The sequence below is a fragment of the Vanacampus margaritifer genome, chromosome 2 (genome assembly GCF_051991255.1).
Source record: "Vanacampus margaritifer isolate UIUO_Vmar chromosome 2, RoL_Vmar_1.0, whole genome shotgun sequence".
Classification (NCBI taxonomy): domain Eukaryota; kingdom Metazoa; phylum Chordata; class Actinopteri; order Syngnathiformes; family Syngnathidae; genus Vanacampus; species Vanacampus margaritifer.
The window spans coordinates 18,795,983-18,808,652 of NC_135433.1; the positions used below are offsets into that span (position 1 = coordinate 18,795,983).

General features: G+C 39.9%; 1 protein-coding gene across 10 annotated transcripts in view; it reads right to left on the reverse strand.

Annotated features, from left to right (window-relative positions):
* The window catches only part of adgrl1a (adhesion G protein-coupled receptor L1a), a 229,203-nt gene that overhangs the window by 14,385 nt on the left and 202,148 nt on the right, over positions 1-12,670 (reverse strand). For all 10 annotated transcript variants that reach the window (XM_077555695.1, XM_077555697.1, XM_077555698.1 and 7 more), the window contains 10 exons: positions 11,929-12,032; positions 10,278-10,463; positions 10,156-10,194; positions 7,016-7,196; positions 6,006-6,125; positions 4,508-4,713; positions 3,474-3,647; positions 2,013-2,222; positions 353-573; positions 56-122 (listed from right to left, as the gene is read on the reverse strand). In XM_077555695.1, coding sequence (XP_077411821.1) covers positions 56-122; positions 353-573; positions 2,013-2,222; positions 3,474-3,647; positions 4,508-4,713; positions 6,006-6,125; positions 7,016-7,196; positions 10,156-10,194; positions 10,278-10,463; positions 11,929-12,032 — 1,508 coding nt within the window. The remainder of the gene's footprint in view (positions 1-55; positions 123-352; positions 574-2,012; positions 2,223-3,473; positions 3,648-4,507; positions 4,714-6,005; positions 6,126-7,015; positions 7,197-10,155; positions 10,195-10,277; positions 10,464-11,928; positions 12,033-12,670) is intronic.

A 12,670-nucleotide genomic window follows, 5' to 3' on the forward strand; every position in this document is an offset into this window, starting at 1 on the left:
CGCACACGAGAGAGAAAGAATGAGCCATCACGCTGGCAGACAGTAAAGCTAATACCATAATAACAAATGAAACGGGTCCAATGAAGCTCCAGATGAAGTAGTTATCCACCCGCAGCCAGCATCTGGAGTGGCACACAGAGGAGAAGGGAATTAGACCAAAGTGAGCTCACACAGTCACATGCTATTTGTCTGTCTCGCCGGATTATTATATGAAGGCTAATCATCAGGCGTTTGGCTAAGTGTATTCACGGAGGCCGGTCTGTGGGGAGGCGCGGGATATTATGCTCCCTGCCGGAGCTACTTCTCAATCAGCAGGTGCCCAAAAAAAAAGAGGGCCCGTCTCAGCACGTACGCTTTCTTGGTCCCGTAGCTCCTGTAGTCTATGGCCGCCGAGATGCCCACCACCAGCGCGGGGAAGCAGTAGCCGCACAGGTAGTAGTACTTTTTGCGGGAGTACTCGCTCTCAAACACCTCCACCAGCATGAGATAGAGCTGCACGCCCTCCAGACACATCCACGAGAAGGCGGCCAGGAAGAAGAAATGCAGGAGTCCGGCAAAAATGGGACAGGCGATCTGAAGCCGGGAGGGAAGAAAGAGATTGGAGAAGGCAGAGCAGGGAGGAAATTTAAGTGGAGAGGACAGAAGAGAGGCAAAACTATCAGCTAGTGCAGTCAATTTGTTTGGGAGGAGGAAAAAAAAGGGGAATCCTGGCTGATTTTAAGAGGATATGAAAAGTCTACACACCCCTGTTCAAATGCCATTTTTTGTGATATAAAAAAAGATAGATAAATCATTACAACTAAATTTAGAAATATTTTTGAATAGAAAAGTAATAGTAAATAACTGAAGTAATGTGGTTGCACAAGTGTGCACACTCTCTTGGAACTGGGATGTGGCTGTGTTCATAATTAACCCGTCAAATTCAAACTCTTGACATCTTGACTGAAAATGGCATCACAGTTGCTCCGGGCTCCGGAAACGACCAATCATGAGTGAGACTCACCTGTTTTCTGAATCTGATCATGTGACATTGACAAGTAGAGCTGTGATTGGTCATTATCTGAGCCCTGAGCAACTGTGAAGCCATTTTCAGTGGACAGCAAGTGGCAAAATGGCCGCCCCATTAGATGGATAAAAATGGGTGGATTCTGGTGCTTTATTCATATTCCACAAACACAATATTAATCAGAATACCATATTTAGACTAGTGGAGCTACATAGACCATATTATCGTAAAGGAAATTTTGGGGTTGACACTCCCTTTAACCCATTAAAGCCAGGAGCGCATTACCGCGTTTCTACCACTAGAGCCAGCAGCGCTCTAGCGCTCTTCTACCTTTAAAGTCGGGAAAGCGGATGGATATATCATTTTGTTTTGTTTTGACCAATTCTTGGTCCCTTAGCCGACAAAATGCATCAGAATATGCACGAGAGGGTGATGTGGGCCTCGTGGCATGTCTTGGACTTTTATTCAAGAATTCATGGCTGACAACAGTCAACAGTGGCATATTGTTAAGAAATACGGATGTTTTTAGACAATGAGGATGTTGAAAATGTATATGGCTTTGTAACAGAATGGACGACAAATAACTACCTAAGGTAAAAATACCCGCAGATGCGACACAGTTGTTTGTTAAAATATATTGAAGGTTTATATTAATAAACTTAGGTTTGTGTGAACGCCACAGGTGTAAGCAATGGAATGTTGTCCTGTTTTAGGAGCTGAGATATCATTTATTTAGTAGACATTGACAATATTGTTGAATTTCCAGGGAAACTTCAGGTTTTCAGGGGTGATTCTAAAGTCACCCGTAGGCTTTAGGGGCATGTTTTGCCGGGCGCTTTAGGCCTTAATGGGTTAATAGTGAGTCTTTGTAAAAGCAGACTGTTCCTTTACATTTCACGTGTCGATGTACCTAATGAAGTGTCCCGTGCTAGCATACAATTTCCTCCTGATTCAAGCAGCCCCAAAAACTGACAGAATTTCCTTGACATTTCGCTACAAAACTCACCTGGTAGTCGGTCTTGTCGATGCCAATGAGAAAGAGCAGCTCGGCGATGAAGAGATTGATGCACAGGTTCTTGTGGATGGTGTTGCGGTCAGTCTGCAGGCCGCGCAGGAAGCAGAAGGTGGAGATGCAGATGGCCAAGCACACCAGCGAGATGACGATCCCCACCCAGGTGATGACGAACAGGATCAGCTCGTGCATTCTGCCCTGGAACTGAGGCCCCGGGAGGGGGAGAGAAAAGAAAGGAGGGGGAACGTGAGGACAAATGAGACAAATTGAGGTGGCGACAACATGAGACAAAGTGTGAGGAAAACAGCGGGATGAGCGATGAGCAAGCCGAGTGACAGAACAAAAGGGGGAGGGAGAGAAAAGGCAACATGGCTCCATTTAATATTTGTAAATATATGCAAAGAGCTAACGTGTGAAGACAAGAGACAAGACGTCCTGGCTAAAAAAAAAAAATCATGTGAATGTCAGCTGGAAATGGGAAGACAGGAATTTGTAAGCCTCTGCTAGTGTCGGCTTGAAAGACGGACAGAGGGAAATATTTCAAAACAAAGAGCCTGTCAGCTTGCGGAGTGTGCATTAATGTGTCTGCATTAATTACTTCCACTGCTGGACCGCGTGGCCATTAGATGCTGGCACTGCCACACGTTTCCTTCATCACTGATCGGGAAAATTAACAATCAATTATCCCTTCATTGTTAAGATGATTAGACTCATTATTATTAAGAGCAGCAAACAAGGAACAAAAAGAAACAGTGCAAAAATTTCCATTGAAAACAATAAGGAAAACCACAAAAGGAGGCAGCAGATATCTGAGTTTCAAAGCTAAATCCTTTCAATTTGAGCATGTCTACATGAGTGATGTGTCATTCCATCTGTGCATAACACCCACACCACAGCGATTTAAATTGAAAGGAATTGTTGCACTGACTTTTTAAGCCGGGGGAACCTCACTCCATGCTCTCCCAAAGGGTACAGAAACGTTCTTTTCTTTGTTCAATTTGGCTACCTTTCGATACATTTTTTTAAAGCATTCCTCATGAGGAACATATAGATACATATCCGTGCGTACACCCTGGACTGGTTGTTAGCCAATCATAGGCAAACCCCTTTTATTTGGGGTTAGCTAAATTAAGCCTGGGCTCTTATTAGCGGAAGTTATAGAGAGTCTTCACCATTTATTTTTAATGTTGTAGAATGACTTTGAAAGGTCATATTTTTAGGTATAATCAAAGTTTAAACTATTTAATATAGCCAATTCTACACATTTTCAGGGGGTTAACCAATGACTCATATTTATTCATTTTTTTTGCTATAAGCGACAGGGCGTGGCCCCACCCATTGTAAACTGTGGGCTACCTCATTAGCACCTTTACAGCATAACAAAGTACAGTAACATAAAAAAATTAATAAATCAAATTTTACAACATGCCGTAGTAGCCCTCCCTGTATACTCACGTCTGTATCGTGGTGCATCATGAGCACGGCAAAGTTGGTGAGGTGGCTGCAGGAGCAGGTGGTGTGCGTGCCATTGGTGTCCAGCAGCCGGCAGCCCTGCGTGGACCACTGGCCTGTCATGGACCGCTCCGAGTAATTCCAAAAGGAGCAGTTTGGGCTGTAGTAGTTGTCCAACTGGGAGAAGAAAACCCAAAAGTTAGCAACAATTTTGAAAATTAATGTAGAGTAATTGTGAACCCCCCCACCACCCCCACCCAATATTTTTTTTAAAGGTAGAGTACAATTTAAAAAAAAATCCCATAACAATATATGATAAATAATCCCAGGTATTTTTTAACAAACACGAGCAATACATTATTATGTATAGTAAACAATATCAGATTTACTAAATAAATGTTTTTGTTTTATAGATTTGGTTTACGCTAAGATAAAGGCAAATAACTCATGAAAAAATTATAAAAAGCAGTATCTATGTATCCCTTTATGCATTTACTTAAATTACCATTGTTCACTTACTAATCAATCTGACTTGCAGTCTTTTAAACAACTTCACAAAATTCTACCAAACAAGTCATTACTCAACACAACAATAATACAAACAAATACGTGGCTTTTTCACTTCAACTTTTCATGTTAAATGCAAACATAATATGTAAACGTGGACTGTACTTCTTAAGCAATGACCTTAGAAACTATAAACATATAAAGTTTGGCTAATATCCAATGCTTTAAGGATCATAATTAATTTAGCATTAATGCTAGTTACCCCATCTGTCTATGGTGTTTTGCATAGTAGCATTAAGCTAGCAGACTTTCATTAGACAAAGTTATGTGGTATTTTGTTAATTACACAGCATGCAATTGTCTTTTGTTCTGTGTTTATTTTCTCATTAAACTTAATTAAAAGCGTCAATCAGAGAAGCTTGAAACTTTTTTAAAGAGCTCTTACTATCTGCTGCTTGTTGGGAAATTCGCTGTTACCTCACCCTTACTGAAAACTTGCCTTGCACCTTTGAGGTCTGTGAGGCACCCACCTGCAGATGTTTGAGTGTGAACACCACCGGCTCGGTTAGAAATACACGGCTGGACTCCTTGTTTATGGAGGCCGAGATGACGTGGGAGTTGACTGCCAGGCGCCTCCTGCCGTGGGCCGACGGCGCGTCCATCTTGACCGTGGCGTTCTCGGTGGACAGGAAGGAGCCCAGGTTCTTGTACAGGATGAACACCACCTTCACTTGCCCTGCGAGGGACAGCGAGAGAAGCGGAAAGTGAAAAACAAGAGCGCAAATTGAAGCAAAACGGGGGCGTAATATGCTAATGGAGGTAAGAGTGACAGATATGGAGGGCGGGGAGTGACAGGGCGAGAGTGAGCGGAAGACAAAGAGAGGGAGTTAGTGAAGGTTAGAATGATGGGAAGGAGCGTTTCATTTGAAAGGGTGGAGGCGAGCGCGATTTAATGCGGAGGGCAATGGAACATTCATCCCTCAAGCATTCACAGATCTCTTATTATTCCGTATGAATATTTCATGTGCGTTTGTTTCAATCATTCTAATCTGGTTGCCGAGCGCAGACAGACAACAGAGGAGGGATTGGGATGAGAGCGGAAGATTGTTGAGATTGCCGGCTGCAACCGGCGGGCCTGATTGTGATCGACATGCCTGCCCGGCCATTCTATTAAGACTCCAAACAGTCGCCAAGAGGAAAAAAAAAAGAAATGGACTCAGCGCTTTTTGTTAATCTGATTAGCCTGTTATTATGAAGCACTAACTCATTTGCTGCTTTAGGCTTGCATAAAAATGCAAATGGACTGTGAAAAGAGTTAGTAAAGTGTTAAGAAAGACCATTGGGTGTGTAAAGTATGGCCCGTGGGAGCAAGCATTTTTGTTACTGAGGGCTCTGTAATATTTGCTGCATTAATTTAGATCCTCTTTCCTTAAAACTGATTAAATAACCCTTCACAGTTAAGGCCAAGATCGAAAAAGTTTTATAAAACACATAGCCTACAAAAAAATACAGTACATTAAACCTAAACTTTTTTTTTTTCTATAAAACTCTATGGCTGCTCCTAAATATATTATCAATTACTATTGTGCTAGAAAAATCGATGTTAAACAAATAAAAGAATCACAATAATAATATTAACATCACTATCATCATTACGATTGTTTAAAATACTCCTCCTCCTACTACTAATAATAGCATTATGTGCTCGATCCAAAATGCCAACCTATCCCTAATCAAGAAAACATTTTTAAAATAGTATTAATCACAATTTATACAAATAGGTAAGATTATCCTTATTAATAATTTTGAAAACAATTTTTTTTGACTGTCAATTACTTGAATATTTACCACAAGGGCTTATATAGTCCCTGTCCCCCAGGAGTAGGTGGGGATTACTGTCATAACTAAAATAAAATATTTTACACTGACCTGTGCCATGTGCTCATAATAAAAATCAAATGTGGGCCTGTGGCCATTGAGCTCTAATATTCGCCCGCCCCTGGTAGACTGAGTTTTTGTGTTGCTGACCGTTGCGGCTATACTGCTTGATGGTGGAGGCCGACAGATGGATGGTGCTGTCGGTGTGGTTGAGAGGGAAGGACAAGTCCTGCAGGTCCATATCTGTGTTCAGGACGTGCACCTCCAGATCTTGGGGGAGGGGAGAGACAATAACAACATACATACATTCAGAAACAAATTAGTCCGCTCTCCAGTGGCAGCCAATTAACTGAAACATTACAAATATATTGTTTCCATACAGTACAATGTGATTGCTGAGGAACCAAAGCGTAGTTTTTATTCTTTAAAATAATAACAATAGATCCACACTAAAAAGAAAGGTCATACAAATTAAATGTTTTTTCCCCCCTCATAATTTACATGTTCATTTAAATGAACAGTTTTTTTTCAACGGATCATGACTTAGTAACATGACTATGTTTACAACTTTTTACTCATCAAAGAAAGTGCTTTGGCAAATTACGACTATATTCTCATGATTTTAAAACACTTATAATTGTATTTTTTTGTTAATACTCTTCATCACATTTAGACTTACAGGTACATCGTCTATATTTAGTATGACTTCAAGTAAGAAAGAACTGAAAACACTGAAACCTGCAGCTTAACATGCCCAATAAAAAGCCTATATCTGATAATGCATAATTTTACCTCCATAATTATTCTATACACTCTAAAAAGATAATTGTTGAACCAATTTAAGACTAAAAAGAATATTGTTGACCAACTTAACTGAAATGCTTCAAGTGGTAACACACAATTGAATTAAGTTCATCCAAGTTAATATGTTAAGTTTGATTAATTATGAGGTCATTAAGTTTAATTAATTGAGTTCATTAAACATAATATATAAATTTTGGATTAACTTAATTCAATTGTGTGTTACCACTTGAAGCAATTCAATTAAGGTGGTCAACAATTCCTTTTCTTTTTTTTTTGAGTGTACCACATAATTGGTGTCTTAAAAAAAACAATGAAGCCTTTCTGTGGCTTTGTCTGCGAGTGTTGTTCTAACTCACCAATGTTGGCCGCTCGGTCGGAGGAGCGACTCCCATACATGTTGTTGGCCAGGAGGAAGGCTCCTTTCTCCAGGATGTCCAGCAACATGGTGGCCGTGTGCGCCTGCTCCGTGCTGTTCATGTCCTGCCAGGAGTCCAGCGCCTCGGAACGGAGAAGGTTGTCCACCGTCTGCACCACCGCCTGCCGCCCACGGTTCATTTTCATATTATTGTGTGAAGAATGCAAGCACTTTTCAGACATTCAACTACTTCCACAATATTTGAACCATTCCAATGCTTTCAGATGCATTCCCAAATTTCTTTTCTTTTTTAAACAAATTCCAAAATTAAGAGTTCTTTTTTTTGCACATTTATCATCTACTTCCACATTTCTTGACTGATTTATACCATTCCAACTTACAAATGTTCAACTTGTTCAAGTCATCTGGAGTACAATTCCCATTCAAAATTTATTTCGAAAAATCGAATTTACATATATTGTATATTGCCTACTTCCACATTTCTTGACTGATTCATAACATCGAAATGTTCTGCTCATTTAGGACTTCTTGGAATGTATTCCCATCTGCCAAATTACCTAAATGATATTTCCTATTACTCCCTTCTTACACATTTCGTGACTGGTTCAAGCCATTCCATCATAAAAAAGCTTATTCAGGACATCTTGGGATTTTCCTTTATCTTGTTTAACCCTGCCCTGACTATATTGCAGCTTCTATTCCCCAAATAAAGTTCATTTAATGGCAATTTTATTTGAGTAGCCTGTTTGATAAATCATGTAATTCTCTTCCAGAGGCCTCTCAGAATGAGCGATTGGCTCGGTCGTGCCATGGCAGGCAGGCAGAGTTTTTCGGCTCATAAAAGCTACATCGCATTCAAATTTGCTCCATCATTGCCAAATAGTGTCAAAAATAGCATCTGCAGGCTATTCTTCATGCAACAACATCTTACAATATGCGGGGTCATGTACCAACCAGTGTGCTTCAGAAAGGTCACGGAGAAAAGAAAGCCACGTTTCATCATTACAAGGACAAACACAGGCGCACATGCACACTGTGTCTTTTTGTGATATTACCTTACAGGTTTCTGAGAAGCGCAGATATTGGTGAAGCCTGGTAAGACAAAACGCTTCACATACGAACGCCACGTGGCATGTTTCCTGAAGGCATCTCAGGCTCAAGGTTGGGGAGATTATGACATAAAGTCACATCATGTGACTTTACTATATATGTACAGTTTTACCTTGACTTTCTTGTTTAATTTGGAAATCAGTTTACTCATTCACCTTGAGGTGGGAGTTTAGAAATGTTTATTTTAAAATATTATTTATTATTTTTCTAAGAGAAAGACAATGGTTACAGCTCAGTGCAATTTCTCTTCATATTAAGAGCAGGCTAATTTTTTAAATGAAGTAACTAAATTCTGCACATTTTTAAAATTGTAAAAAAAAATAAAATAAAAAAAACTTGACCCCAGTCAAATATATGCATTATTTAATTTATTACTGCTAAATTGTGTGACAATGACTCCTTTGCACAACGTTGAATGCTTTTATTTTGTTAAGTTCAATACGGATGCACATTGTAAAATGACGCAACTTTACTGCACACGGACCAGACAAGATCGGTTTCATATTAAGAGCTATCTAATTTTTAACATGAATTAACTTGCGAACTTCCACACATTTTTTAAATGGTAAAATACAACTTAACGCCAGCCACGACAAATATATGCATTATTATTTAATTTATTACAGCTAAATTGTGTTATACTGACTCCTTTGAACCACGTTGATTGCTTTTATTTTGTTAATTTATTTTCAGATGCGCATTGACTCACATGCTTTATTGGAACGAACCAGAAGACGACATCGATGTTACACTTGCAGCTATTTTCTGGAGTTGCTGAATAAAATACGCCTCACATCAAAATATCAAGTAGCTTCGGGTCACTCCAACTGACAAGACGGCCGGCATCCATTCGGCTTTCATGGGGCTGAGAGTGGACACCTCTTGGAGAGCTGTGGCAGCCTAGCTCTGTGCCAATTGCTAACACCGGCGCTACCGAGTGCATTCTGTCAAAGCAGGGAACAGTCCAAATGGCTCCTCTACGCGAACATTCTGCCCCTTAAACATGTATTGTAGCTCCAGTGCAGTTCAGTGCATTTCTATTGAGTAATTTTGAAGAGGACGTTTCTGCTGCGTCGAGACTGGAATTCCCCCTAGTAGAGGCTTTCCAAATAAGAGGCGGTAGTTAATCGAGCGTTAAAAAAACAAAATAGTGCCGTAACTAAGTTAACTCAATATTAACGCAATAATTTTGGCACCCCTAATTTGTGTGTGTGTGTGTGTGTGTGTGTGTGTATATATATATATATATATATATATATATATATATATATATATATATTACAACTACATTTTAATAAAAGTAAGTGTTTCCCCTCTATTACACCTTTAATTCCATATAATATTCTAGTAATAAAATGGGACCTATTTTCGTAGACAGGCGCCTGTGCTATATGTGTAAAAACGTGTGCATCTTCATGATAACTCTTTCACCGCCCTGATTTAAAGGGAATTGAGGGGTGCCTTTTTGATTTACTAGGGGTCGGCTGCATTTCATCCCACAATGGCGCAAAACTGCCCTAGTCAAGCAAAATACCAAAAGAAAGAAAAATCCATCCTGCACATTTAGATTGCACTTTGTGCTCAGCTTGCACGAAAATAGGGCCCAATGACTTTATTCTCATTAAATTACAGCTTTATTCTTCATTTCTTATCATAAATACTACAGCTTAAGTCTAAAAAAAATTCTTATATGTTTATTGTTTTTCAAATGTTACAATTTTATTCGGATCATTTTTTCCATGATATTATATTTCTCAGATTTTCTCTTTTCTCCTCATAATGCCGTCACTTTATTCTCGTAAAATATTTTTTGCATAAAATAATTTTGTCTCTCTTCTCTCTGAAAATTGCATTTTCAATTATATTACAGCTTTAATCTACTGCTCTTGATCACTAATTCTACCTGCCAATTGCGACAGAAACACTAATTAGAAAACAGAAACGAAGCTCCCTGAGGATTATTATTCCTTCACAAGTGGGAAAAGTTGGCAGACAAACGAGAACACATACCTGGATGTAGGCCCGACACGTCCGCTCTCGCTTCTGAAACTGGATGGACAGGAAAAAAATCAACAGTTAAAAACACAACCATCAATCAATACAACTTCCTGCGTGCGTGCATCCTGGTGCACCTTGTTATAGTTGCGTGTGGCCGACTCCTTGTTCCCGGGCCTGAGGGACTGCAGCTGAGCGTCCAGGATGTCCAGGAGCTGCTCGATCAGTCGCACCGACGAGCTGATGTCACCCGCCTGGATTCGCCCTCGTGTGTGGTTGGCCAGCTCGCCGGCGATGTTTGCCGCATTCTCACCGCTTTTGATCTTCGTGGCGAAAAGCACATAAACACGTGTTTTATTGAAGAGGAGCCGGAGCTAACAACATGCTTTGATTCAGCAGATTTCAAACTGTGCGGCTTCAAAAATCGAGTAGAAGCAAAAAGGAAGCAACGCGCCTTTTGTGTCTCCATAAATAAAAAAAAACTCTCTTAAACTATCATTTTCCCCAGACCCTTGGAAAAGGATCTTCATCACAGCTCCTCTTGTAAACAAACCTTGTAGTACACACTGTCAAGTGGAAGCTCAGTTCACAAATCACACCCTGAGCGACTGCTTTTCCGCTGCCGCGATCGATCGTTGCCAAAAGCAAGAGATTATTCATGGCGTGAAACTTTCCATTTTCCACCAGGAACGTGTGCAGACAAAGTTAGTCATGCCTAAATAGACTAAAGATAACCCCTTTTATTGCTGGGGATGCCCGTTTGGGTTGCAACAATTACCGCAGTCGATTAATTCACTGCACAATAATGAATGTAGCTCCAAATCGACTAATTGCCAATCACCTGCATCAACAACAAGAACGACTGGCTGAAATCAAGAGGTGGTCAAATGGCGTATGATCAATTACAAAATATGATCGTCTATCCTCAAATTGTTTCCATTAGATATTTGCAGGTTGAGTTAATAATGAGCTATAAACATTTTTAACTGGGATTTGTTTTCTGTTTGTGGCAATTTTGTACAACTAAGAAGGGGAAGTCAAGTCAGAAATGTTCTTTATAATAATACAGTATGGTAATGCACCCTCACTAACCTAAACAATTTTGATTACTATTGTGTTTGCGGAATATGAATGAAGAAGCAAAATTCACCCATTTATTATTCATTTCAGTGGGTGGCCATTTTGCCACTTGCTGTCGACTGAAAATGACATTACAAGTGCCTAAGAGCTCAGCTTGGGAACGTCACTTGCAAACGTCACAGGTTAGCTTTGACAGTCATTACCTGAGTCATTAGGCACTATCATGTCCTTTCCACTTGACACTTGAAACGGGTGGATTTTTTTCATATTCCACAGACACAATATTAATCAGAATGCCAGGTTGAGACTAGTGGTGGCACATAGAACATATTACTGTAAAAATCTTTTTGGACTTGAGTCCTCTTTTAAACATGCTGACCCCAATAACCTTTTTCCTGTTACTGAGAAACCACATAACAGGAGGCCTACGGAACAAATTCTTAAATGAATACATTTCACTTTTTGATTGACAGCGACTGTGTGACCTGCCTCCTCAAAAGTAACAGAACTTCAATTCAAGTATACGAGAGTGAGTTAATTAAGTATAAAGAGCAAATGAGTGGTAATAAAGGGCCAGCTCAAATGAGTGTGTATATTAATAAGGCCAGCCTTGGAGATATGTAAATACACAAGGAGGCGCGTGGGGAAGCATGGAGTCGGGCCAGGAGGCCACGAGGAGGCCAAGAGGAGCAGGCTCTGGGGTCTCACCTTCTGGGCTACCTGGTTGACCCACGGGGAGGTGCAGTTGCTCAGGTCAGGACCGCGCGGGTTCCACATGACCTGCTCGGCCAAACACTGGAAGGAAGCGATGCCTGGAGACCAGCACAGTGGAGAGATAAGATGCATTAGGTGTGTGTAATTAAAGGAGAGAAAGTGTGCATGTGTGTGCGATTTAAAAAGTTCATTTTCAATGTTTGATAGAAAAAGTGAACCATATAGAGCAAAGTTGCCCATATTTAATCATCTTAATAGATATTAATATATTTCAGCACCAGTGATATTGAAAAAGTACTTTGTTCACAAACAAAAAGTGACAGCATTTGCCTCAAGGGTCTGTGCTTGGCCCTATATGCTTTTCTTTACTTATGTCAACAAATAAGATTTGATAACTCAATTTGTTTGTGCTAACCTCTTTGCAGATAATGCCAAATTTTATGACAATTTTACTCATTTTGATAATGTCAGCAAACAGTCCAACTTAGATGCAGTTTACCGTTGGTCTAGGTCTGGAGATACGTGTTTAATTCATCCCATGACAAGTTGTAACTCACAACATTCATATCTTAAATTGTATTTTCCTATTGAAATGAATGGAAATGACATTAATCCCTTTCAGCTTCCCATAAAAAAACCACCAACAGAAATGCAGTGTTATTAAATCATTTGCTTACAAAAACGTATAAATACGTTCTATTTTAAATGTTTTAAGTGTCCCAAAGACGTATTAAAA